This window comes from Solanum stenotomum, chromosome 6 (assembly GCF_019186545.1).
Source record: "Solanum stenotomum isolate F172 chromosome 6, ASM1918654v1, whole genome shotgun sequence".
Lineage (NCBI taxonomy): Eukaryota > Viridiplantae > Streptophyta > Magnoliopsida > Solanales > Solanaceae > Solanum > Solanum stenotomum.
Window position 1 is genome coordinate 56,627,395 of NC_064287.1, and position 25,603 is coordinate 56,652,997.

Consider the following 25,603-nt stretch of genomic DNA (forward strand, 5'->3'; position numbering starts at 1 on the left):
TCAGTAGGGTCAGCAGCAACATGCATCAACCAATATGAGTTGAAACCATTGAATAGAAAAGGGGATCCATTGAGTTCAAAATGAGAATCTTTAACTCCTATAAACCCCGAATTCGCTTCACAAGCAAGAGCTAAGAACAAGAGAAAGAGCCCAGAAATGCAACTTCTTCTTGTAAAAGACATTTTGTATAGTGAATTATAGATGTTATATGTGTGATATGTTAGATGTCACCTTTTATAGTGTGTTGAAGATAAGGAAATTTACTAAAAATAGCAAAACTAAAAAAAATTTCCTAGTGGATATAATTGGATATTGAGATTTGATGAAAAAATATATTTTTTTAGGCAGTTATTTGGTTATGATAGAAACAGAGTTCTGTTGAAAAAATTGTATGGGAAGAAAAGAAGAAGAAGAATATGGAAACATTAATTGGTTGGTTTTTTTTAAGGTTTGTTCAATACTAGATTTGATGATGAAATATAATATGGAAACGTGTACTCATAGTATTTGATAGTAGTATACTTGAATATTTAATGCAAATATATGAAGAACTCTTTTATAAATCTTAATTTCTATGTGGATGTGTTATGTGTGTATTTTAATCTTATTTTATTGCAAGAAATTGAGCTAAAATAATAATAAAAATATATTTTTTTAAAGTTAAAGAGAAATGAAGAGAGCATAATATTATTTGGGGTTATTCGAATTATTGACCACTTATAAAATGAATAGAAAAAAGATGACATTTTTAAATGGGCTTCTTATATCTAAAAATTAAGAAGTCTCCTAAAAAATCATGAAACTAAACTAAAATAAAACTGTAGTGGCCTACAATTTACAAAAACTCAAGTTATATACTTGAATATAGAATATGGGGACTTTGGTTCCATGGTTTGAGAAGTGGAGAAAAGGAATTTAGGGGGTAAAATAATTTTTTCGGAAGATATATTCTTAAAAAATAAGTGAATTTCTTATTTATTTTTTGATGTTAATAAGTGAATTTCTTACTTATTTTCTGATGTCATAATTGGTATCTTTAATGTTTATTTCATGCTCATTTGACAAATTTCATAGTCCATATGAGAGCGGCAACCATCGCTAGAGATTAATTTAAACTTAGAATAGGTGAATTTAAAATAAGTGTGATCTTATCATACGTAGAGGCAGATGCAGTAGTTCAACTATGGGTTCAATCAAACCCAATATTTTTGTCACATGACATATATGTAGAAGTCAAAAAAACAAAAATAAAAAGATATTCTATATCCATAATTAAAAAGTACAATTAATTCAGTTTAAATTCTAAATTCGACTATAAAGTTGTAAGTTGAAAACAATAGGTTCACTTCAACTCAAAACTCGCCTTGAATCCGCCTCTGGAAGTTACTACCTATTCCACGGCTATAGAGGAAAAGTTGAAAAGATCGTCCCCAAAATGCTATTATATATCAATATAAAGTAAGATTTGACTTATACAGTGTAATTTTCCGACAAAGAGTATTCAGCCGACCACCCAGGAACCCCCGTAGCTCCGCCCATGGTGCGTGGAAGTAACCATCTATTCCAGGGGATTGGAGGAAAAGTTGAAAACATCGTCCCCGAAGCCTGGATCAGTAATAGTGAAATCACACTGCTGCTGCTGTTGCTGCAAATTATCATCAGTGCAAATACTGTAATTCCCAAATAGACTAGATTGAAGTACATTTTTCCATATATCACTATTTTCTTGTTGTATACTACAAGTATATTTTGGTGTCGATTCATAAAAATCGCTCCCATCTAACATCTTTATTTGGAAAGTCTCGTGCACTAAACTCTCGTTATGCACAGAGTCCTGGGAAGGGTCATACCACAAGGGTTTATTGTACGCGCCCTTAGCCTGCATACTTATTTCTCTGTCTAAAACAGAGGTACTCTGTTCCATGGCTGAAGGTACCCTGTTTTTGTTCCGACATTGCCTGATGCATCGTTTATTGTGTTGGATTTGAGAAGGATTTTTCGCGAATGAAGTAGTACTTGATGATGCTGAGTTAGTCACGTCTATGTTCTTATCAGACGGGGCCAGGTCTCCGAGGAACAGATGTGGGAAATTAAGACGCGCATCTGTTCCTCTGAGCCTAAAGGCCTCGACATCATAAGCAAAAGCAGCTTCTTCAGCACTTTCAAACGTGCCTAACCAAAGTCTAGTTCTTTCACGAGGAAGGCGAATCTCTGCTACCCATTTCCCCCAGTGGCGTTGTCTCACTCCCCTGTACCGTTTAGGTGCAGGGGAGGAGATAATGCCATAAACATTCATCATCGTAGTCGTCCTCGTCCCACTGTTAGTGATTCGACACTGATTAAAGCAACTTTGAGGTGCAAAAGAAATCATAGTTTGATTTTGAGTAAGTGATTGCCAATTAATGTGACAATTACTTGATGGAGGATCATCTAGAGCAAAAGGAAAACGAAACTGTGGTTCGTAGCCACGTGCTCTAATCCTCTGAGCTACAGGCTCCATCCTGTCTCCACTTGATCTAAGGTTATTATGTTGTGATGATGGGCTAATTTTGAGCCTTTTCAAAGGTCTATACATTGACATAATGGATTGAACATTATCAATCGATTCGATATTTTCCATTTTTCGTGTGATCGTACGAGGTGATTTTCTTGAAGTATGTATAAATGAAAATTTGAAAAAACATCTACATGAGGAGGGAAGAAAAGGGCATTGAAGTAAAATATGATAGAAATATGATGACGAGTGAGCTTAGGTTTTATTTGGTAAAGGTGACAAGAAATGAAGAAAATATGGATGTTGACATTTTATTGAAGCCTTCTTTATCAACTACTTCCTCCGCTACTTGGCGTGAAGTTTAAGAAAGTAAAAAAAAAAATTCGAATCTTATATTATTAATAAAGTAAAGATACGTATAATGTAAATATTTTGTAATCGTGTCCTTTAAACATATTATATGAGATGCTAAAATTAAAGAGTTGTTAAATTAATAACAAAAGTAAGATAAATAAGTTGAAAGAGAATAGTAAATTAAACAATATATTCTTTTCACATATGTACACCAAAAAGACAGAAAAAAGTCATTTGTGATTGCATGTTTTCATTAACCTAGAAAGGCATGACTCTTGCAATTTAGTAGAAGCCAACCCAATATTGCTTGTAGGTTAAGAGATAGATTTGTTTTACCTCACTACTTGCTTTTGTGATTAGTAATGAATTACTATTTTTTTATTTCAAAGGTCAAATACATTAATCTAGAAGTTTTATTTCAAGAATAAAATAAAAAAGGATATTTACGGCCCTAAACACTTCGCCTTACGAATTTACAAAATATATAAAAAAAAGAAAGGGAAAAAGGACAAATACACCCCGAGTTATCATAAATGGTACGTAGATACCCTCCGTCATTTTTGGGACATTGATGTCCCTGCCATCCAAAAATTAAAGCATATATGCCCTTCACTCTAATGGAAGACTAAATAGGGATACGTGACACAATCTTATCCGTCGATCTGATATTTAATAAATGTCGGGTTGGTGGATAAGATTATGACACGTGTATGTTCGTTACTATAAAAGCTATGTATGCTCTAATTTTTGGACGGCAAGTGCACCAATGTCCCAAAAGTATGATGGAAGGTATTTGCATACCATTTACGATAGTTCGAAGATATTTGTCCTTTTTCCCTATTTTATACTAAGTATATATATAAATTAGTAAGAAGTCAAAAGTCAAAAGCACTAAAATGGTGAAGTCAGACAAGAACAAGCGTGCTTTTTATAGATTAACATGTTGCTTCTTGATTGGGTTTCTCCACCAAGAAGAGTGTGTTTAGTAGGGACGAAACATGTTTTTTATTTTAAAAAATCATGGTTAGTTGATCGAAAATTTAAAAATTAATTTTTTTTTATAATTAAGAAATCAAATTTCTTAAGAATAAAAAAATAAATAAGTGTTACACGTGACATTTTAAGCTCATTATATCTTTGTACGATCGCACCCCCAACGCCCTCCACGCTCCACTCCTGCTCCTGATCCCATCCCACATATCTATAGTGCTTTTCAAGATTATATATATGTAATTAACGATAGATAAATTTTGTAGCTAAACAAATGTATCAAAGCGTGCAGAATAGTAATGCAGTTTTTCTTTCCAAATGACGGCAGAGTTTTAACCCTTCAAGTGAGTACTGTGTCAATTGTCAATTTACATTATAAATTATTATATAGATTAATGTGAATTTACATATTGACAAAATCCTTTCGAATAACGTCTACATTACTACAAGCAACACCATTGGTCAGGAATTAATCACGCTTTCTATTTTAATTTATTTATTTTATATTATTTATTTACTTTTTCAAAAAGAATATCTAATTTCTTCAAAGTGAATCACTCTGTAGACTTGGGGGTGTTCATAGAACAGAATGTCTCACCCAAGGAGTAAAAGATTTGGATGGAGTCTCACTTTTTAAGAATGATTTGATCCATCAAATCTTGTCATAAATCCTATGGTAGCGATTCTTTCAAATAAAATAAAGGTACTCTTTCCATATTTGATGATGTGAAGTAGGTTACAACTGCTATTAGAGTCTGTCTGAGTGCATCGACTCTCTAAAAAAAGGATTTCCGATCCTTGTAGTTTTTTTATAGAGACAGAGTAGGAGGCCTACTACTACTTCATGTGGATAATAAGATGTTACTACTCTCCTTCTTGCTTAAATTTGCCTATGCAAAACTGTATAGAATAGCAGAAGAAAAGTATAATCCAGGAACCAGCTTCTGCTAGCCCAAGATCGTTAACTAAGACCGGAAGACTCAACCAAAGAAGAGGAAGCTAGAAAGGAGAACTTGTTTATGGTGAAGACTCTTGAATTGTCTTTAGTTTTGGTTGGTTACAAATGTTCAATATCATCCCCTATTTATATTTATCTATGGATGGTTCTAGTTACTACAAAATCTATACTATTCCATGATTCTCTACAAATATCTAATTCCTCAAGAACATCAACAAGAAAAATCTAGTGAACTTTATCTTCTAGATATCTAGATATTTCTGTAAGATAATTATTCTAGATACTATTCTAGAAACATTACTAGAACAACCTATCATATTCCAAAAAATCAACTTTAACTTTTTCACAAAACCAATTTGCCCGAAGGACTCTCTTTATCAAAATGACATCACAATTGGATACTTATTAATGGTTTTAAGTCTTCAAAAATACTATCTTATAAACACCAATACCAAAAAAAAAAAAAATGGATCAAACACCTTTTGAACACCTAAACATTCTCCAAAGAAAAAAAAAAACCAAGAGTACCAAAATATGAAGTCAAGTACAACTAAAAACTGGAAAAAATTGTATACATATAGAACTTCATGATTGATCACACTCATTTGTAAGCTGCCATTCCCACACCAGCTTCTCCACCATATGGTCCGGCTCCACCCTTAGCGTTGGAGTAACTGATAAAGTAAAACTTATTGATTATGCTAGTGAAGAAAATAAACGCAGCTCCAGCAGCAAAAACGCCTTTTCTCACAGTCTCACAAGATACAGGTCGATCATTAAACAAGAGCGATGATCTATACTTGGTATGATACGCGTTCCTTACTGAACCAGCCAACAAACATACCTCCGCGATGAAAAATGTAACCCTGAAACATAGGTATTAAACTTAATTATTATCACATTATATCGAGTCTGAAAAAATATATTGTGTTGAGTCATATACCAACACATGATGAATAACAGAACAGCACAACCCCTTGAACCACCGGGGCTCAAAGGCTTTCCAAAACAGAAGCAACGACTCGCCACCATTATAAGGATTTGTCCGGCCATGAGAAATAAGAAGGCGCCAACGCCAAATCCAGTTGAAATATCGGAGTCATAGACACAATAAGTATACACTTGCTCATTATCTGTTTGAATTGTGGCCTATCAATCAATGAAACGACGAGTTGTTAGATCAAAATGAAGTACATATGCTAGTAGAATTTGAATAAAAAACGAAAAGTGTGTGAAATATAACTTTCGAAATAACAATATGATAGAGGCAGATTTATTCAAATAAATCCTAAGAATAGGCATAATGTAATAGATATTTTTGTAGTTATAAACAGGGTAGGAGCTATAGTACTGTCTACGTCTTGGACCGGGGTGGGCATTCGGTTCTTCGGTTCGGTTTAATCAAATTTCGGTTCGGTTCTTTGGTATTCGGTTTTAGAAAAGTGTGCACCATATTTCAAACCAAACTAGATCGATTCGGTTCGGTTTTTTCTACTTCGATTCGGATTAGTTCGATGTTTTTAAATCGGTTTTTCGGTGTGAATTAAAAAGGGAATATAATAAAGTAACAATTGTTGTTCACTTCATACTTCAAACTTCAAAGTAACAACTAACAGTCTAACAATAAAAAATAATAACATCAAAATAGTTTTGTTTAGGCTGGGTGCCCTATACTGTTTTGAAGTGTAAATGATAAAGTGTTCCCTTTACTGTTTTGTTTAGGCTCCAAAATTTAAAAATTGAAATGGGCCAGGTAAAGTTAAAAATTGAAATGGGTCAGGTAAATATTTTGAGTCAAAATATATAAGTATTATTAAATAATATAATTTAAAATATTTTTAAATTTATTTAATAAAACTTCGGTTCTTCGGTGCATCGTAGTTTCAGGACCTTTACACCGAACTCCAAAATTCCGAAAAAAAAGAATCGACACCGAACCAAAATACCGAAGAGCCAACATCGAAGAACCAAAATAGTTCGATTCAGTTCGATTTTCGGTATTTATGCCCACCCCTAGACCAAGTTAATAAAATTTTGGTTTGATCATATATTAAATTTTTTATCAAATATGTAATTGTGAATTCAGTAACTAAAATAAGCTATGAATTTTTAATCACTAGTTCCAAACTCATAAATTTCAAATTCTGATTCTACATCACGACATATAAAGATCAATTTTTCAAGAATTGAACAGATCAAAGACCAAAACCACAAGTAATTTTATGATATCTGATCTTAATGGATCAAAACAAGGAGCGGAGCCAGAGATCAAGTTACAGGTTCTATCGAACTGATAAATTTCAAATTCTGACTCTGCCTCTAATCTAAAACAGACAAAAATATGGATGATATAAAAATGAACATAACATAGCAAAAAAATTAATAGATACATACAGTGCTCCGTCTCTGTTCAGCAGCAATAGCCAAAGCAAAAGCAATTACATCGAAAACGAAGACACTGATCATTAACAATTTCGAAGCCATTGATAATGAAATTGAAACACTTTTTTCACACACAATTTTTTATTTTTCTATGTTGTTTCAGTTTCAATGTGTGTCTATATACAATGTAATAAAAGTCTTTTTTGAGTAATGAAGAAGAAGAGTAAGTAACAATAAAGAAGAAGTATATTATTTATTCGAAAAAATTAAAAGTGAAAGGACACACCAACAAAATGTAATGACATTTCAACATTCACCACACAATATATATACCTAAAGTTGATGTTACTACTCTAACCTTTCCATATTCTGGTAACCTATGTTGCTCGGATTCTTAAAAAATGTTATCGGGTTGCGTGTCAGATATTTCATAAATAGTGTATTTTTGGAGGATCTGACATAGGTACGGAACAATTTTGAAGAGTCTGAGCAACTTAGATGTTAACTACCTAATATTATTGAAGTTTAATATGTTATTGATAGATATTTCATATTTAGATGACCCTCTTTTTATTTCTCGTGCAACATATGAAAAATTTAGACCACAGTTAAATGTTTCTTTTTAAGTAAATTGAAAAATCTTATGAAAAAATGTGAAATCATGATCTGAAATATTATAAATACTAATTGCAAACGTTAAGTGATAATTCCATATTTCTTTGTAAGGTAGAATAATATATGAGCAAACATTAGACATGAGTTTAATGTCGTCTGGATGAGTACTTTTACAAAGGTTATATTTGGAAATTTAAAAAAAAAAATAGGAACAGAATCTAAATAATTAGGAACATTTTGCATAAATTAAGCTAAACACTCATTAACGGACATAGACTACCCTTAATTATCAAAAGCTAGCTAATGAAACTATCCCTAAGTGTTCACTATGGACATAAGGACCTTAATTAGGAATTAGTTGAATCTAACCATTTAGCTTCAATTGCGGAAACAACCTCTTACAGAAATGTAAGAGAACTCTTCTTTGAACCCCACACATAACGAAAGTTTTAAATTAGTGCATCAAACTGCTTTTTTTTTAATCCTTGATTGCTTGAAGTACTCCAATTAATAAATGTTCTTAATAACAAAATACTCTTAAAGAACAAAAAAGCAAATGAATATGGTAACTAAAATCCCAAAGGAAAATTGCCTAACAAAGCAAAAAATAAAAAAAAAAGATTTGGTGGGGGTTAAATTGAGCTGTTGATATGAAACCTAACGAGTTTAAATTCTACCCACTGATAATATACTTCCTCGATTTCAATTTATTGGTCTTACTTTTCTTTTGCAGTTAGTTTCAAAGATTTTTTTATTTTTTTTGACAATTCTTTGATTCTAACTTTTCACATAACATGTTTAAGACCATAACATTAGAAGACATCTGATACATTCTACGTATCTTTAATTTAAGACCACAAAATTGAAAAATCTTAGTCTTCTTAAATTCCATACCAAATTAAAATCAGATAAACAAATTAAAATAAAGAATAATTTTGTCAGTCTGAAAAAGAAAAAAGAAATCATATTAATTCCTTATACTATAAGTTAAACCCAACACGTAGTTATTTTTGTCTAACGGTTGGTGTCGTTGTTATTATGAAGATAACCATAGGAAAAGAATAGAATAAGATTCATAGAATAAAAATAATGCATTTATTTAGTCCACCATTCACCTTTTCCAATTTTCTATTTTGTAAACTAAAATCGCAATATCAAAAATTCGATTTTGACATAATAATTCGATGGTGGCATGATTTTAAGATCGAAATTTTTGATATTATGATAAAGATAATTTTAAATTATTTTTTATATAATAATTCAATCGTGCTTTGATTTTGATACAATTATTATATCTGAGTTTTCATTAATTGGATTTATTTGACTGTCTACAATTTTATTGCGTGTGTTTGGATAGAAGTTTTGTTAGAATATGTTGTTTAAGTTAAAAGTCAGGATATGTTTATTGGAAAAGAAAATCTTTAAGTTTGCTTCAAAGGAGTCCAGAATATAATGTTGTCATATTGTGTTGAGTCAAAAAGAGTGTATGGTTAGTTGTTACCTACTCTCTCCTTTCATTTTTATTTGTCATGTTACGTTTTGTGAAAGTCAATTTGATTAATTTTAAAAGTTAAATTAGATTACATTAATTCGATATATTAAATAAAAAATCTAGATATTCAAAAACTATACGAAAAAAATTATAAATTGCAATTTTTTTGCATATCAATGTGATTAAAAAAATATATCATAAAATGTTAGTCAAATATTTTATAGTTTAACTCTAAAAGAAGAAACTATGACAATTAAAAGTGGACGGAGATAGTATGTCTTTCTATGGGTCATGACAATAGAGGCAATACTAAATTTTACACCTTGAAACCAACAAATATATATATTGCATCTAATTTAATTGATCCATTTTTTTCATGACAATCCAAGAATGGGAAATGATTGTCTTTTTGGTCAAGGTTTTGACAAATTTAAAATACATATTATTTAAATATTATTTAATTTAGAGAATTGTGGTGGCTCTAAGGAAAAAGATTTTTTTTGGGGTTAGTAATTACTTTAATTTTGAGAAGTTGAAAAAATAGCTTTGCTTGAAAGTATTTTTGGAATGTTGGTCAGATACAAATTACTACCTCCGTATACTTTTAATTGTCATGTTTTCTTTTTTTAGAGTCAAATTATAAGAACTTTGACTAACATTTTAATTTTTATGAAATATTTTTTTATCATATTGATATGCAAAAAAATTTGGAATTTATAGTACTTTTCTATAGTTTTTTAATAACTAAATTCTTTTACTTAAAATATTGAATTAATGTAATCTAATTTAACTTTAAAAAATAGTCAAATTGACTTTTGAATACGCAACATGACAATTAAAAGTGGACAAAGAGTGTATTATTTTAGTATCAAGAAATTATTTCTCAAATTGATAGTCAAACACATAATACTACTTTTAGTCTTTGCCACTTAAAAAAATGGCAAATTTGAGTCCTTGATTTCTAACATTCAAACACATTAGAAATTGTTAGAATAAATTTATGTGTCCATCATTGTCTTCTTTTTTTTTCTTTTTTTTTATCTTTACATATATGTGTGTCATTTGGAAGTAATATTTGTTGCACTATTTTCATTATGTAATATTTTTTAGTTTTCCAAGTTACCAACCAAGATATGATAGAAATAGACTAAAAAGGCATATAAATCATTCGAAGAATATTTTGGTCAACCAACATTATTATTCATACTTTTATAATATTGTAATATAAAATTACAACTTATAGTACTACTTTTTAAATAGTTTTTGAATATCTAATTTTTTATTTTAAAATATGAAATTAATATAATCTAATTTACCTTTGAAAAAATTAGTCAAACTGACTCTAAAAAAGACAACTAAAAAGAAACGAAAAGAATACATAACTTGGATTTGAAAATTCAAATTCAATGAATCTTTGACCATGACTCTTTAATTTTTATTTCCTTGTAACGTTTGTAGAGTCTTACTCCTCTTAAAACTATTAATTACTTTCTATTGTCTCTATACATTAGTCCATATATATTCCCAAGAATTCATTATAGAAAAATGAAATTCATCAGATTCATCTATAATTGCTTCTTGATTTTGAAATATATCAGTATTATTATTTATAATTCTAAACATGGAACAAGAGATGGAGAATATAGAGAGTCCTCTACACATTGATCATTCTAAAAGTGAAGTTATCTTTGACAACACTAATCGTCCCATCACTCTTAAGGTAATTCTTTAAATATTTCATATATTTTTTTGTTTTATTTTTTTCTTGGTGTTACTCTAAAAGTTCCTAATTAGGTTTTTTTCATAGACAAGACTATATATTATAACTTAATATGCATGGCTCTTACTAGTAATGTTTGGGGAAGCTAGTGGCAAATTAGCTCAATTAGATAGGAACGAAACGGGAATCACAATTTGAAGTTGGCTTCTAGGGCTGAAAATTATGTGTGGAAATGTGCACTCTTTCACTTTGCCCTCTGTATGGCTGGTGATTTGATCCTCTTGTGTATTTGAAATAGGACCTAAAGAGGTCTTACATATGTACCGTATGGACAAGAGTGAGCCGATCCAAATTAGGCTTTTATTTATCAGAATTCGTAATAAGGATTCTTAGCTAATGTTTCTATAATAAGGATTCATAGCTACATGTTAGAAGGGAGAGAAAGAGGCGAACGAGATCTAGGAGAGAGAGGCGAACGAGATCTAGGAGAGAGAGATACAATTGATTTGTCTATCTAATCGATAATTGTATCATGACTACAAATATACAATTGATTTGTATAGTAAACTAGCTACTAGAAACCTCAACTTAAGATAAGAAGTTTCACATCAACAAAACACAATAGAGATGTTGGTATATAAGTAAGCAGACCTGACACACTAGTGGCACATTTTGAAACCGTACGGATCTAGGCCCAAAACGAACAATATCATTAGCGGGATGTGCTGTTGCAAATGGTATCAGAATCATTCAAACTCAATTCATTTTTTTATGATTGTACATAGTTTAGATGATAAGATTGTGTAAAAATTATTGAATGTATAGAAGTTAAACTCTTCAAGTTGTTTGCTAAAGATAATGCATTGTGTGTTCTTGCAGTTTGAGAATGTTGCTTACAAGATTAAGCTTGAAAAAGAAGGGTGTTTGAAGAATTCATCAAAATCAGAGGAAGAGAAAATAATCTTGAAGGATGTCTCGGGGATCGTGTCTCCGGGTGAAATGTTGGCAATATTAGGCCCTTCAGGATGTGGAAAAACAACTCTGCTAACAGGACTCGGAGGCAGGCTTGTTAATGGCCATCTAGATGGCGTTATAACGTACAATAATAACCCCTTTTCTAGTTCCATGAAGCGTAGTATTGGTTTTGTTACTCAAGATGATGTTCTTTATCCTCATCTTACAGTGTACGAAACGCTTGTGTTCACTGCCCTCCTCCGTTTACCTAAAACTTATTCAGTTGAGGAAAAAACCGCGCATTGTGATGCAATTATACCTCAACTTGGATTAACAAAGTGCAAGGATAGCATCATTGGAGATTCGCTTTTGAGAGGGATATCCGGTGGGGAGAGGAAAAGAGTAAGTATTGGGCAAGAAATGCTTATCAATCCGAGTTTATTGCTCTTGGATGAACCAACATCGGGGCTTGATTCTACTACAGCTTTAAGGATTGTGTCTACGTTAAAAGATTTAGCAAACGGTGGCAGAACGGTTGCAATGACAATACATCAGCCTTCTAGTAGGCTATTTTACATGTTCGACAAAGTGTTGCTGTTATCCGAAGGAAATCCCCTGTATTTTGGCAGAGGTAAAGATGCAATGGGATATTTTTCAGGCATCGGATTTCCCCCGTTAGTTGCTATGAATCCATCGGACTTCTTATTGGATCTATCAAGTGGTATGTTTATCTATCCTTCTTTGTTATAGATAGTAATTTCATGTAGTTAGACCTTTTTGGTCTTTCATGAATCGGATAGACAAGGGGCTGAATCTCCGTGGATCATGTCAGCAAAGTCACTCTGCTATTTACAATACCCATCATGTGTGGTAAAATATCTTCGCGATTGTATATTTCTAAGTTCTAACTCATAATATACGTTCTCCTTTAGGCAAACGGTATGATGACTAGCTAGTAAACTTGTGTGATTTTAATTTCTTAGGTATACTATCCAATGATCCTCGCGTATTATCTGATGCTCCTAGAGAAGATCCAGCATCAATCAAACAAGCTTTGGTATCTGCTTTCAAAACCAATCTAGCGGAGAACTTGAATGAACAGTTGCAAGGATCTATTGATCACCAGGCTACTGAAAAATTACCTGAAAAGAAATTCAGTCAATGGTCGAATACATGGTGGCAGCAATTCTCAGTGTTACTGAGAAGAGGGATGAAAGAACGAAAACACGAGTCCTTTTCTAACCTCAAGGTTGGAGAAGTCTTGGTGATGTCTTTCTTCAGTGGATTGTTATGGTGGAAATCTAACAACATTCAAGATCAGGTAATTGTTAATTTTACATGAAGTAAGCCGTTGAACTGATATTAAATTGGTATATATACTCTACCTTCACAAGGTACAGGTAAGGTCTGCTTACACTCACCGTCTCCACCCCACCTGTGGGATAACACCGGTGTGTGTTGTTATTATAAAATTGGTACTAACCAGTGTAATTTATCCTGTTATAACTAGGTTGTTATTAACGACTGCACGTTACATGTAGTTATCTTATAATTAGGTGATCTGATAGTGTAAAAAACTCTTTTTACGATGTGATTGGTACATTTATCGAAGTTGAATTAATGTCATTTGTTAACTGTTGCAGACAGGCCTTCTGTTCTTCTACACTAGTTTCTGGGAGTTTTATTCTGTGTTCCAAGGTATTTTTACCTTCCCACAAGAAAGGATGATGTTGGAGAAAGAAAGATCATCTGGCATGTATAGGCTCTCCGCGTACTTTATGGCTATGACTGTAGGTGACCTTCCGATGGAGCTAGTCCTTCCGACTATTTCCACTGTTATAACATACTGGATGGCTGGCCTAAAACCATCCGCGGGGAGGTTCTTCTCTACTTTATTCAGCCTCCTCTACAATGTATTAGTCTCCCAAAGCCTTGGACTTGCTATTGGTGCAATGGTCATGGATGAAAAGTCAGCTACTGTACTCGCTTTAGTCATCTTGATATCGTTTACCTTAGCTGGAGGGTTCTATGTTCAGCATGTCCCGAGGTTCATTGCCTGGATAAAGCACGTATCAATAACTCAGTACGCGTACAAGCTCTTGTTGGGGTCTCAATATAGTCCGGGGGAAACGTATTCATGTGGCCTAAACGCGACGTGTCTGGTTGAAGATTATCCTTCCATAAAAACTATAGGGCTTGGAGGTAAAGGCATCTCAATTGTTGCATTGGCTGTTATGCTTTTTGGTTTTAGGTTCTTGGCTTATGTTGCTCTTATGAGGATTGGTGTGACAAAGAAATAGATTTTGCTTTACTCAAAGATTTTGTAGGAAGTGTTTCCATTTGTAATTTTAGTTTGTTTTCTGCTGAGATATGCTAGTCATGTTCCTTTTAGTGGTGACTTTTATTGCCGCAAAAACATTTAGCGGTAATTGAGTTAATGTTATTGTACTCAGAATTGTTAAAGTCTTTAGTAACATTTATATAGATTATTGGTTATAAATACTCATATTTATTATTGCCGCTAAATATAATATATAATTGTCGCTAAATCCTTTATTTGTTTTAGTGTGTTATACAAAGAACATGCAATTTATGCAACTCTATTTGGTTTCTAGACTTTTTTTTTATGACGACGAAAATCTGCAGCCGCTATTCTTTGGGTACGCACAAGATAAAACCCTTGTTCATATGAAATAGCTTACAAACACAGGAGAGGTAACCCGCACTAGGCAAGTTTAGTGCGACGAGCTACATTGTTTGTCTCTTTTGTTTAATTACTCCAAAGTAAATGCAAACATCCCAATTGTGGCCTAACGAACGAAGTGGTAAAATCTTGACGATTGAGGTATGGCTTATTTGTCTATAAAGTGGGTGAAAACCTTTAAAATATTGTGCACACTTCTTTAATGTTTAACTTGAGTAGTTGGAAACAATTGTCATTTGTCATGAACTTTATTCTGGAATTTTTAAAGTAATAATTATTTTGTGACGATTTTTTTGAGCAAAAACGATACAAAATGAGACGAAGGAAATATTTATTAGAGGTTTGTTTTGCTAAATTATCTTTATAAATAATTATGCTTTTGGAAATGACCAAATTTTGACAACCTAATCAATAAATTCATCACTCTCCATTTCCTCATAAATTGTTTTTTTTTAATGTTTTTTTTAAATGGGGAAGGGGGTAATGGAAGCGCACAAACAAAGTGAAAATCAGATAATCAATCAACTGAGCTACTATGATTCTCTTCGTAAACTAGTCTTAATTACTTCCGATTGCCTCTACATATCAATCAGTTCATATGTATTTCCAAGAATTTAGGAGAGAAAAAAGAAGTCATCAAAGAAGTCTTGATTTTAAATTCTATTAAATAGAGAACCCCAAGAGTTTCTAAACATGGAATAATTAAAGATGGAGAATATATTGTCCCAACAACAAAATCAACACACTGATCATTCTAAAATTGAAGTTATTTTCAACAACATTAATCGTCCTGTCACTCTTAAGGTAATTCTTTAATATTTCATGTGATTTTTTGTTTTGTTTACCACTTCGTGTTGCTCAGGAAGTTTCATATTAAGGGTAAAGTGCTCTCTAACAAAACTAAGTTAGGCTCGATGAGACCTAAGAAATACTTATTACTCTTCATTCATATTAAATGAATTTTTGAGGTGTGACTAGCTCCGCCCCTAAGTCTTTACTAGCTCCACCCCTTATCATTGAGTCCTTACTAGCTTCGCCCCTTATCCCTGTGTCCTTACTGGCTCCGCCCCTTATCCCGGAGTCCTTACTAGCTCCGCCCCTTATCCATGTGTCCTTACTAGCTCCACCCCTTATCCCTGTGCCCTTGCTGCCTCCACCCCTTATCCCGGAGTCCTTACTAGCTCAGCCCCTTATCCCTGTGTCCTTACTAGCTCCACCCCTTATCCCTGAGTCCTTACTAGCTCCGCCCCTTATCCCTGAGTCCTTATTAGCTCCGCCCCTTATCCACAAAGATGTTATATATATACATGAATTGAGCATGCCAGAAGTTAATAAATAGTTCCTCTCTTTTATGATATTGCTAAAAATGTAATGGCTTGAGTAATATTGCAGTTTGAGAATGTTGTTTACAAGATCAATCTCGCGAAAGAAGGGTGTTTCAAGAATTCACCTAAATCAAATGAAGAGAAAATAATCTTGAAGGGTGTCTCGGGGATCGTTTCTCCAGGTGAAATGCTGGCGATATTAGGCCCTTCAGGAAGTGGAAAAACAACTCTGCTAACAGGACTCGGAGGCAGGCTCGTTAATGGACATCTCAAAGGCGTTATAACGTATAATAACAAGACATTTTCCAATGCCATGAATCGTAACACGGGCTTTGTTACTCAAGATGATGTTCTTTACCCTCACCTTACAGTGTCTGAAACACTTGTGTTCACTGCTCTCCTTCGTTTGCCTAAAACATTTACAGTTGAGGAGAAAACCGCGCATGCTGAAGCAATTATGACTCAACTTGGATTGACAAAGTGCAAGGATATCATCGTTGGAGGTCCGTTTTTGAGAGGGATATCGGGTGGGGAGAGGAAAAGAGTAAGTATTGGACAAGAAATGCTTATTAACCCGAGTTTGTTGTTCTTGGATGAACCAACATCAGGACTTGATTCTACTACAGCTTTAAGGATTGTATCGACTTTAAGGGATTTAGCAAAGGGTGGAAGGACGGTTGTGCTAACGATACATCAACCTTCGAGTAGGCTGTTTTACATGTTCAAGAAAGTGTTGTTGTTATCTGAAGGAAATCCCCTGTATTTTGGCAGAGGAGAAGATGCTATGGGATATTTTTCAGGCATCGGATTTTCCCCGTTAGTTGCTATGAATCCCTCAGACTTCTTGTTGGATCTTTCAAATGGTATGTTTCATCTGTATATATATATATATATAGTAATTTCATGTATGAAGACTTTTGCTTTTCTTTTACGAATCAGAGTGACAAAAGGCTGAATATCATGGATCATGATAGCAAGGCCACTCTGCCACTAACAGTACCTCATCTCGTTGTGCTGAGACGGTCATGATGTACGTTGTCTTTTAAGCAAACAGTATAATGACTAATAAACTGGTGTTATTTGATATGTTAGGTATACTTTCGGATGATCCTCGCGTATTAGTAGATACTCCTATAGATGATCCAGCTTCAATCAAGAAAACTTTGGTAACTGCTTTCAAAACCAATCTAGTGGAAAACATGAAGGAGCAATTGCAAGAATCTGACGTTCATCAGGTTGCGGATCAACTACATGAGAAGAAATTTACTCAATGGTCGAATACCTGGTGGCAGCAATTCTCAGTGTTATTTAGAAGAGGGATGAAAGAACGCAAACACGAGTCCTTCTCTAGCCTCAAGGTTGGTGAGGTCTTGGTGGTGGCTTTCTTGTGTGGATTGTTATGGTGGAAATCTAACAACATTCAAGATCAGGTAATCGATACTTCTCCTCGTTAGACATGTAGTTATCTTTGATTAGATGATCTGATAGTATAACAATTCTTTTAACGATGTAATTGCTAACTTGGTGCAGGTTGGACTTATGTTCTTCTACACTGATTTCTGGTCATTTTTTCCCTTGTTACAAGCTATTTTTACCTTCCCACAAGAAAGGATGATGTTGGAGAAAGAAAGATCATCAGGCATGTATCGACTCTCTGCGTACTTTATGGCTAGGACTATAGGTGACCTTCCAATGGAGCTAGTCCTTCCAACTATTTTCACCGTTATAACATACTGGATGACTGGCCTAAAACCATCTGCGTTGAACTTTTTCTCTACCTTATTCAGCATCCTCTACAATGTATTAGTCTCCCAAGGCCTCGGGCTAGCTCTTGGTGCAATGATCATGGACCAAGAATCAGCTACTGTACTCGGTTCAGTCATCATTCTATCGTTCACCTTAGCAGGAGGATACTTCGTTCAACATGTCCCGTGGTTCATTTCCTGGATAAAGTACATATCGATTAGCCAGTACACGTATAAGCTCTTGTTGGGATCACAATATAGTCATGGGGAAACGTATTCATGTGGCATAAACGCGACGTGTCTGGTTGAAGATTTTCCTACCATAAGGACTATAGGGCTTGGAGGTAAAGGCATTTCAATGGTTGCATTGGCTGTTATGTTTTTTGGTTATAGGTTCTTGGCTTATGTTGCTCTTATGAGGGTTGGTGTAACAAAGAAATAGATTTTGCTTTACTCAAGTGATTGTAGAAATGTTCCATTTGTAATTTTGATTTCTAGACTATCTATCAAAAGTTTGAGAAACATTTACTAATACTACATTGTTTGACTCTTTTGTCACAAGCAAGTGTAGACATTTCAAGTTTGTCATAGTAGTCAATGAAGTGAGTGAAAATTTTGATAATCAAGGTTCTAATTCTAGTAGAGACTGGGATGTGTCGTTAATTGGTTAATATAGTGGATGGAAACTTGGTGATCAAGGTTCATTCATGAGAGACAAAAATATGCTTGATTAAGTTTTCCTCAACTGCCCAAACCTTGATAGGTATCAGATGAAGCCAAATTAAAAAACGTGTTTATTTATTATGCCTTTTTTTATTATATATGCTAGACATTCGCATATATGCATTCATTGCCAAATTAAAGAGCGTGTTTAGTTCGATATTATCCTTTTACTCAGCTTCTACTTATATTATTTATATAATATTATATATTATTATACTATATATTTCTTCTTTATATAATTGTATATTTTAATTTAAAAGGTTTGCCTTATGAATAGTAGCTTATCAGGTAGGTACCCCATTGTAGCATGAATGCCAAATTTGAGTTGTAAAATGAATAGTTTGAACTCAATATTAAATTCATATATGTATATTTACAAAATACATTCCCTTTATTATATGAAAATAATTTAGTCAAAACCTAGTAAGTTACCTTGTTTAAAATTTAAACTTTATAAACTCAAAATTGCAATTCTGCCTCAAAATCAAATACCTTTAACTCTATAAAATAAGTGGCAAAATTAGACAATAAAATGATAGTGTTAATAATTCACTCGTTTTATTAACTTGACTCATTTTGATCCGTTTAGTTCAACTCATTTTAAAATTGTACTGATACGTAGCCTAGATTGACTATGTCACAATTTTTAGCTCATTTCAGCTCAATCCTCTTCGTTGAAATAATATTTAAGTGGATTAACGACTCACCTATTTATTAACTCAATTTATTTTGACATTCTCAAATTCAGTTCAATTCAATCCGCCTATTTAACACCCGAAAAATTAGTTGGCCTATTTATGAATGTCGACATAGAATGGCGCCCCCACGAACACAATATTTTGTTTCTTCTTTGTGAATTGCCATAATACAAGTCATAAGTCATAGACGAATGTCTGCGTCTTTATTTGAATTTGACTATAAATCCATCGAATATGCCATTCTTATAATTATTATATTATATATTCATTAAAAAAAAATATAGCACTCACATCATAGCTTTCACGTGTGAGAAATGAAATAATGTCTTTGACAAAATTTATCTCTTTTAATCTAATACATCGTTAACAGATGTGGTGCAGCAGATGAGGTTGTTCTTCTCTGAATTAGAGATCTCGAACTTGAATCCTGAGTATGAAAAAATTCTTGATAGAGAGTGCATCCTCTCGAATATGGGGCCTTACGCAAATTCAAAATAGTCAAATTCAAATAAGAATATCAGATATTGAACGAAAAAATTAATCGTCATCATATGATGATTATAATAAATAACTACCAAAACAAGTTAGGTAAGAATATAATTCTTCACGTTATCAGTAGTTTAAAGCGCGTTGGCAACATAACAATATTAAATATATTATGTTTGTGTGTATGCCAAGAAAAGTTATGGACCAATAGATACTCATTATTCAATATGATGATAAGTATACAAGGTGTGTTGTAAGTAATTTAGGGTCTAAAGAGATTAGACCTAAGACCAAGTCAAGTTGGAAAAACATTACCATGGACTAAAATTTTTGATGAGCCTAACTTAAAAGGAAAGCTACGTACTCCCAATTATTAATAAGTTATATTGTAGATAACGTATCAAATTAAAGCCTTTTGAATCTAGTTTTTAACATTATAAGTCATTTATCATCATTTGGACATATCTACACCAAGTTATGATGGTTTTTTTACTAATAAGTGAAAGATAGGACAATAATAAAAATAGGTCAAAAATCGAGGGTCAAAATAAATTGACAGGCATCCGTTATTTATAAGTAAAATTGAGAAAAAAATTGATGGACTTGACAATTTTGAAAAATGGAGTCTCGATAAGGAAAAATCGACGGACTATTTCAACTGATCAAATCGAAGGTCGTTCACTAGTTAGATAAATATTAATATACTGATATTTATTGAAAAATAGGTATAAAAACAAATTTTATAAAGTTAATGAAGTCCCTAGTCGAGTGATATGATTTTCAAGATGATAGGATGCGTTGCAAGATAGATTTCAATTTTGAAGTTTGAAAGTTAAAAAGTTGGACCAAAGACAACATTTTGAGTTGACGAAGCGGGATTTGAATTTTGACAATTTCACTATGTCTGGGTGATTATTTATGGATTGGTTGGATGATTTTTCTCTTATTAAGTTTCTAAAATTGATATTTTCTTTATTTGAAGTTTGGTTTGTGGTTGCATTTAGCTGATTTTTGGCGCATAAGACTTTTACATTATGTGTAAATCAATTTTGAAATCAATGTTGACTTTTGACCTCAGTAGCTCATAGTTGATTTTTTCACTTAATTTTTGAATTAGAGTTTTATATATAACAATATGGATATAAATAGACTCGTATACTCACATAAAGGATGATTTTGATAGAGTGAGAGCTTTTGGGAGTGATTCAAAAAGGAAGGTGATCTTATGATGGTTCATGAAATATTTGCTCGACTTTCAATGTAGGTTATGACTCTCTTAGATTAGCTTGGGAAGTGATTTATGTATCAAGTGTGATATGTGTTGGAATATTGGTGGATTCGATAAATTAGGAAGAATGACTTTATGTTAAATCTAGGTTGGGACCTAAATAATAGACATTAATTATATGGCATGTTCCTTGTTTTCCATGAGTATTATGTTTGAGGCTTTTGAATTGGTTTAGATTCATTTTATTTTTAAGATATAACTATCTAATTCTTGCTCGCAATTGGTTAATTTATGATGTCTACTGAGTACATGTATTAACATACTTATACTACTCTTGCTGTATTTTTTTTTATGTAGCTCCAACACTAATTGCATGCTGTATTGATTTTGTTGTTCGAGGTAACGTTTATTTGAAAGTTTGGGTGAGCTACTTGGCGTGAAGAGCAATGTATGGCTACATCTATCTTATTTCCAGTCTTTTGTTCAGACAATCTTGTAATTTTGGACCATACGTATGTTTTCAGTTTTAGATGTTCTTGTATCGATGACACTAATTTTGGATATATACAATTATTTTACATCCTATCAATATCTATTAAAGTTCGACTTTAAAGCTAATATGTCGCTATTAATTTTTATTGCTTTGATCTTTCACTTATCTTTGAGGAGTACTTGACTTACATATCGATGAATTAATATAGATATCGTTATAACCTTTGATTTTGGATCGTGACATATAGCGTACGTACAAATGTTAATTACATTCGACATTTTCTTCGCCCTAAACAAGAGAAGGAATTTTAAGAGCTTGATTCTTGGGAGAATTTTCACCCAAGATCAACTCCATCCAACAACCCAAGTAAGTATATATTTATAGTTCATAAATACTATGCTAACCCTAAAGATTTAAAAAAAAAATTGTCAACATTTTATGAATCTTTCAAGAATCAATCATTAATGAAAAATGAGATTATTAAACCAGCATTACATAAGCCTTACTCAACTAGTGACAAATATGCTCATTTGGATCATCATCAAAACATACACATGGCATAAAATAAACAAAACAAAAAAAAGTAGGTTAATATATAGTATTAAATTTGCCCTACTAACAACTTACTCCCATCTCCCCTTTGATGTTATTTAATATTTTTCTTGCCGCATTGGCAATTCCCTTTCACTATACGTGGCAACACTTAGCTTACTCCATATTTTATTTTATATTTGGTTGTATTCTATATGTTTTTTTTCATAAAATAGAAAATGAAAGTAATAACAAAATATAATATGTCATCCCATTTATATGGGAGTAATAATCATAAAATAGAAATGGAAGTAATAACAAAATATTATATGTCATCCCATTTATATGGGAGTAATAATCATAAAATAGAAATGCAAGTAGTAACAAAATATGCTATGTCATTTTTTATACTATAATATACTCAATTCCATTGTGTTCCTACGTATGGCAAAAAAACTTTTACGTATAGAGATATAGTGAGTGTGTGTGAGATCTACATAGTTAGTAACATAAGTAAATAAGTGTTAGTAGAATTCGGAAAAGAATCGCATCTCAAGGACTGTGATGCAAATAGTCCCTTTCACAGTTTAAACTCATGATCTATATTTATATTTAAAATTATTTTTTACTAATGATCCAAGACTCTCTTTTATTGTTTATTCAATTAATGTACATTTTTAACACTATTTTTATGTTCTATGTTCCAATTTATGTAGCACAGTTTGAATTTTGAGAGTCAAATAGTTTTAAGTTTAACTATTAATTGGACATGGAATCTTCTATTTTTTAAAAATAAAATTTACATATTTAAAATTCACCTAAAAATACATTAAATCAAAATAATCAACAATTAAAAATAATTTAAAAGATAAAAGAAGAGTATAGTAAAAAATAGATTTGTTTAGCCTTAAAATTAAAATAAGCCACGTAAATTAAAACGATGAGAATCAAAAGACATTTATATTAATGGCATCTTTTTCCTTTCTATTAGATGAGATAAAAAGATGATAAAATGATAGTGAAAAAGATATCTTGACTTTATGTGAATAAAAAAAAAATACAATTAACTAAAAGACATGTGGCAAAGTGAGAAGTCGAAAACACGACAAATAAAACGTCATCAAATACGAATCATTGAAAAGAAATCAACGTGGCTATTTAGACCTACCAAATAATGAATATTGTCATCTTAATCCAAATAAAAATAGCACAATCAATATACACTTTGATTTAATTTATTAGTGACACGTGAACTATAGTATAAAAGGTATTTAATCAAAGAATAATTTTATTAGCTTTGACCTTACTTTTTTGGGGGTGGTAGTGTACCTAAATTATTGGGAAAAGAAGGAAAATACCCTTTAACGTTATCAAAATTCAAACTCAATTGTTTTTTCTTAATCAACCAAAAAGTGGTTGATTTTTTTATTTTTTTTATTTAAAATAATTGAGGGTATGGGAGGAAGAAAATTACAAGATAAGACATCAAAATTCAAATTCGTCAATCAATAGAACTATTAAACTTTACTTTATTCACAAAAAAATAGCACAAAGAAATAAAATATGGTAGAGAAGCCGAGCAAAAGGGTTATATTTACAGAGTTTTTACTTTAGATCGATCAAGTTGATATTAAAAAGGCGTAGTTTAATGTATATAAAATATTTTACGCTCATTTAGTGATCGAAAAAGGATCAATTTCAAGGAATATAACATAAATAGTCTATTTTGATTCGAGTATTATTAGTTGATTTTATATTTTGAATAGATGATCTATAGATTAGATGAATAAATTATTCAGTAAATTTTTAAACATTAGAAGTGACAAATAGACTGTCGACAAAGTAAGAGGCAGAAGCACACAATAAAAAAAAATCTGTTAATCCAAAAATATTTAAAATATAATTAGAACTTATCTCGTTAAGCAAATCCAAAAATCAGCCTAGCTCCCATAATTCTAAACTAAAAGTTATACTCCCTCCGTCTATTTTTATTTGTTATGTTGTGTTTTTTTCAAGTTAATTTAACTAATTTTCAAAGTTAAATTAGATACATTAATTTGATATTTTAAATAAAAAATTAGATATTTAAAAATTATACGAAAAGTACTATAAATTGTAACTTTTTTTATCTCAATATGATGAAAAAATACATCGTAAAATATTAATAAGAATTCTTATAGTTTAACTTTTTAAAAAGAAATTATGATAATTAAAAGTCGATGAATAATATAGTATCAATTATTAAAGATCTATATATATGCATGAATAATTAAATAGTGTAATGTAAGTATAACTTTTTCATCAATTTCACTAACACCAAAACTAGATGCACAAATGACAATGTCATTTTTCACTTTTAGAAAAAAGAAGAAAAAATGAAAAATGAATGACAAAAAACGTTATAAATTTAATTTTTAAAAAATGCATACGTGTTTTCATAGATGACATTTTTATAAGATTTTTCTTCTGTAGTCTCTTTCACATCCCAATTATTATTTTAAAAAAAATACCACTCAATTCCAAAAGACAGCTAAGTCCTTTTGTTTGTCCACGTATTTGCACGTGTCCCACACTCTATGAATCCTTAAAATATTTACCAATATGTAAAAAAAATATTTACATTAATCGACTTATTAACAAAGTAATAAAAACGATATGATGTTAGTAAGCTAATATAGTTATTATTATCAAAAAAATATATATAACACAGTGATGAAACTGTTTCATTCTTGATAAAGATATTTTAAATTTTAGTTCTAATTATATTATAATATAACTAAAAATATTAATTTTATTATAATAATTATCTCAAGCTAAAATGGTTGTCAATGAATGAAAAAGGACCATATTACATGAAGTTGGACTAATGTAATCATTCAATTGTCACATGTTAAAATTTCTTGTGATAATGTAATAAAATTCCAAAATCAAAATTCAAGCAGCCTTTACCTCTTTCTCTTCTTCCAAAAAAAAAAAAATAGTAATACTACTCACTCCGTCTCAATTTATTTATCATAATTTTTAATATAAAATTTAATTTTAAAATATACAAAATACACTAAAATTAATATTTAATCTAATAATTTTAAATATTTATATATAAAAAATAAAATATTATAATTATCAATAAATTAACAAGAACTTTTTTAATGGACTAAAGAAACTACTTCTTCAATCTCAATTTATTTGACATATTTTTATATTAATTAACAATTTAACTTTAAAAATATTCATTTTATCATTAATAAAATAATTTATAGTCACACAAATATCTATCTTTAAACCATAAATTTCAAACAAAAAAAATTCTTCATAAACATCGTATCCAGATAAAATAACTCATATAAAATAGAATATAAAATAGAACGAAATAAAAAAATATTACTTTTAATCTAAGATAAAAAGTGGGCGGAAAAACAAAAAGATTCAATCTTCTAGAAGTTACATGAGAGAGTGCCACGTAGTAGGGGACCTCAAAGACTTTTTTAAATTATATTTTTGAAACTTGTTTTTTTTATTTAGATTCATGTATTTGGTCCAAAACTTTACTGCTTGATAAGGTCGGCTATTAAAATGCCTAACTTTGTAATACGTGTCACATTTTAGAACTATCAAGATTTTAAGAAAAAGACAATAATACTTATCTCTTTTTCCAATTTCGTCCATATATAAATCCCCCTACCATCCCAATTTCCAAAAGAAAAAGAAGTT

General features: G+C 31.4%; 4 protein-coding genes across 4 annotated transcripts; 2 read left to right on the forward strand and 2 right to left on the reverse strand.

Moving 5' to 3' along the window:
• Positions 1-1,558: 1,558 nt before the first annotated feature.
• LOC125868963 (ethylene-responsive transcription factor ESR2-like) lies at positions 1,559-2,620 on the reverse strand. The gene has a single exon (XM_049549518.1). It carries the CDS (start codon positions 2,618-2,620, stop codon positions 1,559-1,561), a length of 1,062 nt encoding a protein of 353 aa, XP_049405475.1.
• A 2,595-nt stretch (positions 2,621-5,215) lies between these two features.
• On the reverse strand, positions 5,216-7,398 carry LOC125866702 (uncharacterized). Its single transcript, XM_049547024.1, has 3 exons — positions 7,191-7,398; positions 5,740-5,945; positions 5,216-5,662 (listed from the first exon to the last, which is right to left on the reverse strand). The coding sequence occupies exons 1-3, from the start codon at positions 7,278-7,280 to the stop codon at positions 5,398-5,400; spliced, it is 561 nt and encodes a 186-aa protein (XP_049402981.1). The 5' UTR covers positions 7,281-7,398; the 3' UTR covers positions 5,216-5,397.
• Positions 7,399-10,906: 3,508 nt separating this feature from the next.
• Positions 10,907-14,329, forward strand: LOC125867662 (ABC transporter G family member 9-like). The gene is made up of 4 exons (XM_049548220.1): positions 10,907-11,005; positions 11,885-12,680; positions 12,943-13,280; positions 13,603-14,329. The coding sequence occupies exons 1-4, from the start codon at positions 10,907-10,909 to the stop codon at positions 14,257-14,259; spliced, it is 1,890 nt and encodes a 629-aa protein (XP_049404177.1). The 3' UTR covers positions 14,260-14,329.
• Positions 14,330-15,340: 1,011 nt separating this feature from the next.
• Positions 15,341-18,185, forward strand: LOC125867661 (ABC transporter G family member 9-like). Its single transcript, XM_049548219.1, has 4 exons — positions 15,341-15,467; positions 16,056-16,851; positions 17,081-17,418; positions 17,519-18,185. Exons 1-4 carry the CDS (start codon positions 15,372-15,374, stop codon positions 18,173-18,175), a joined length of 1,887 nt encoding a protein of 628 aa, XP_049404176.1. The 5' UTR covers positions 15,341-15,371; the 3' UTR covers positions 18,176-18,185.
• Positions 18,186-25,603: the final 7,418 nt, after the last annotated feature.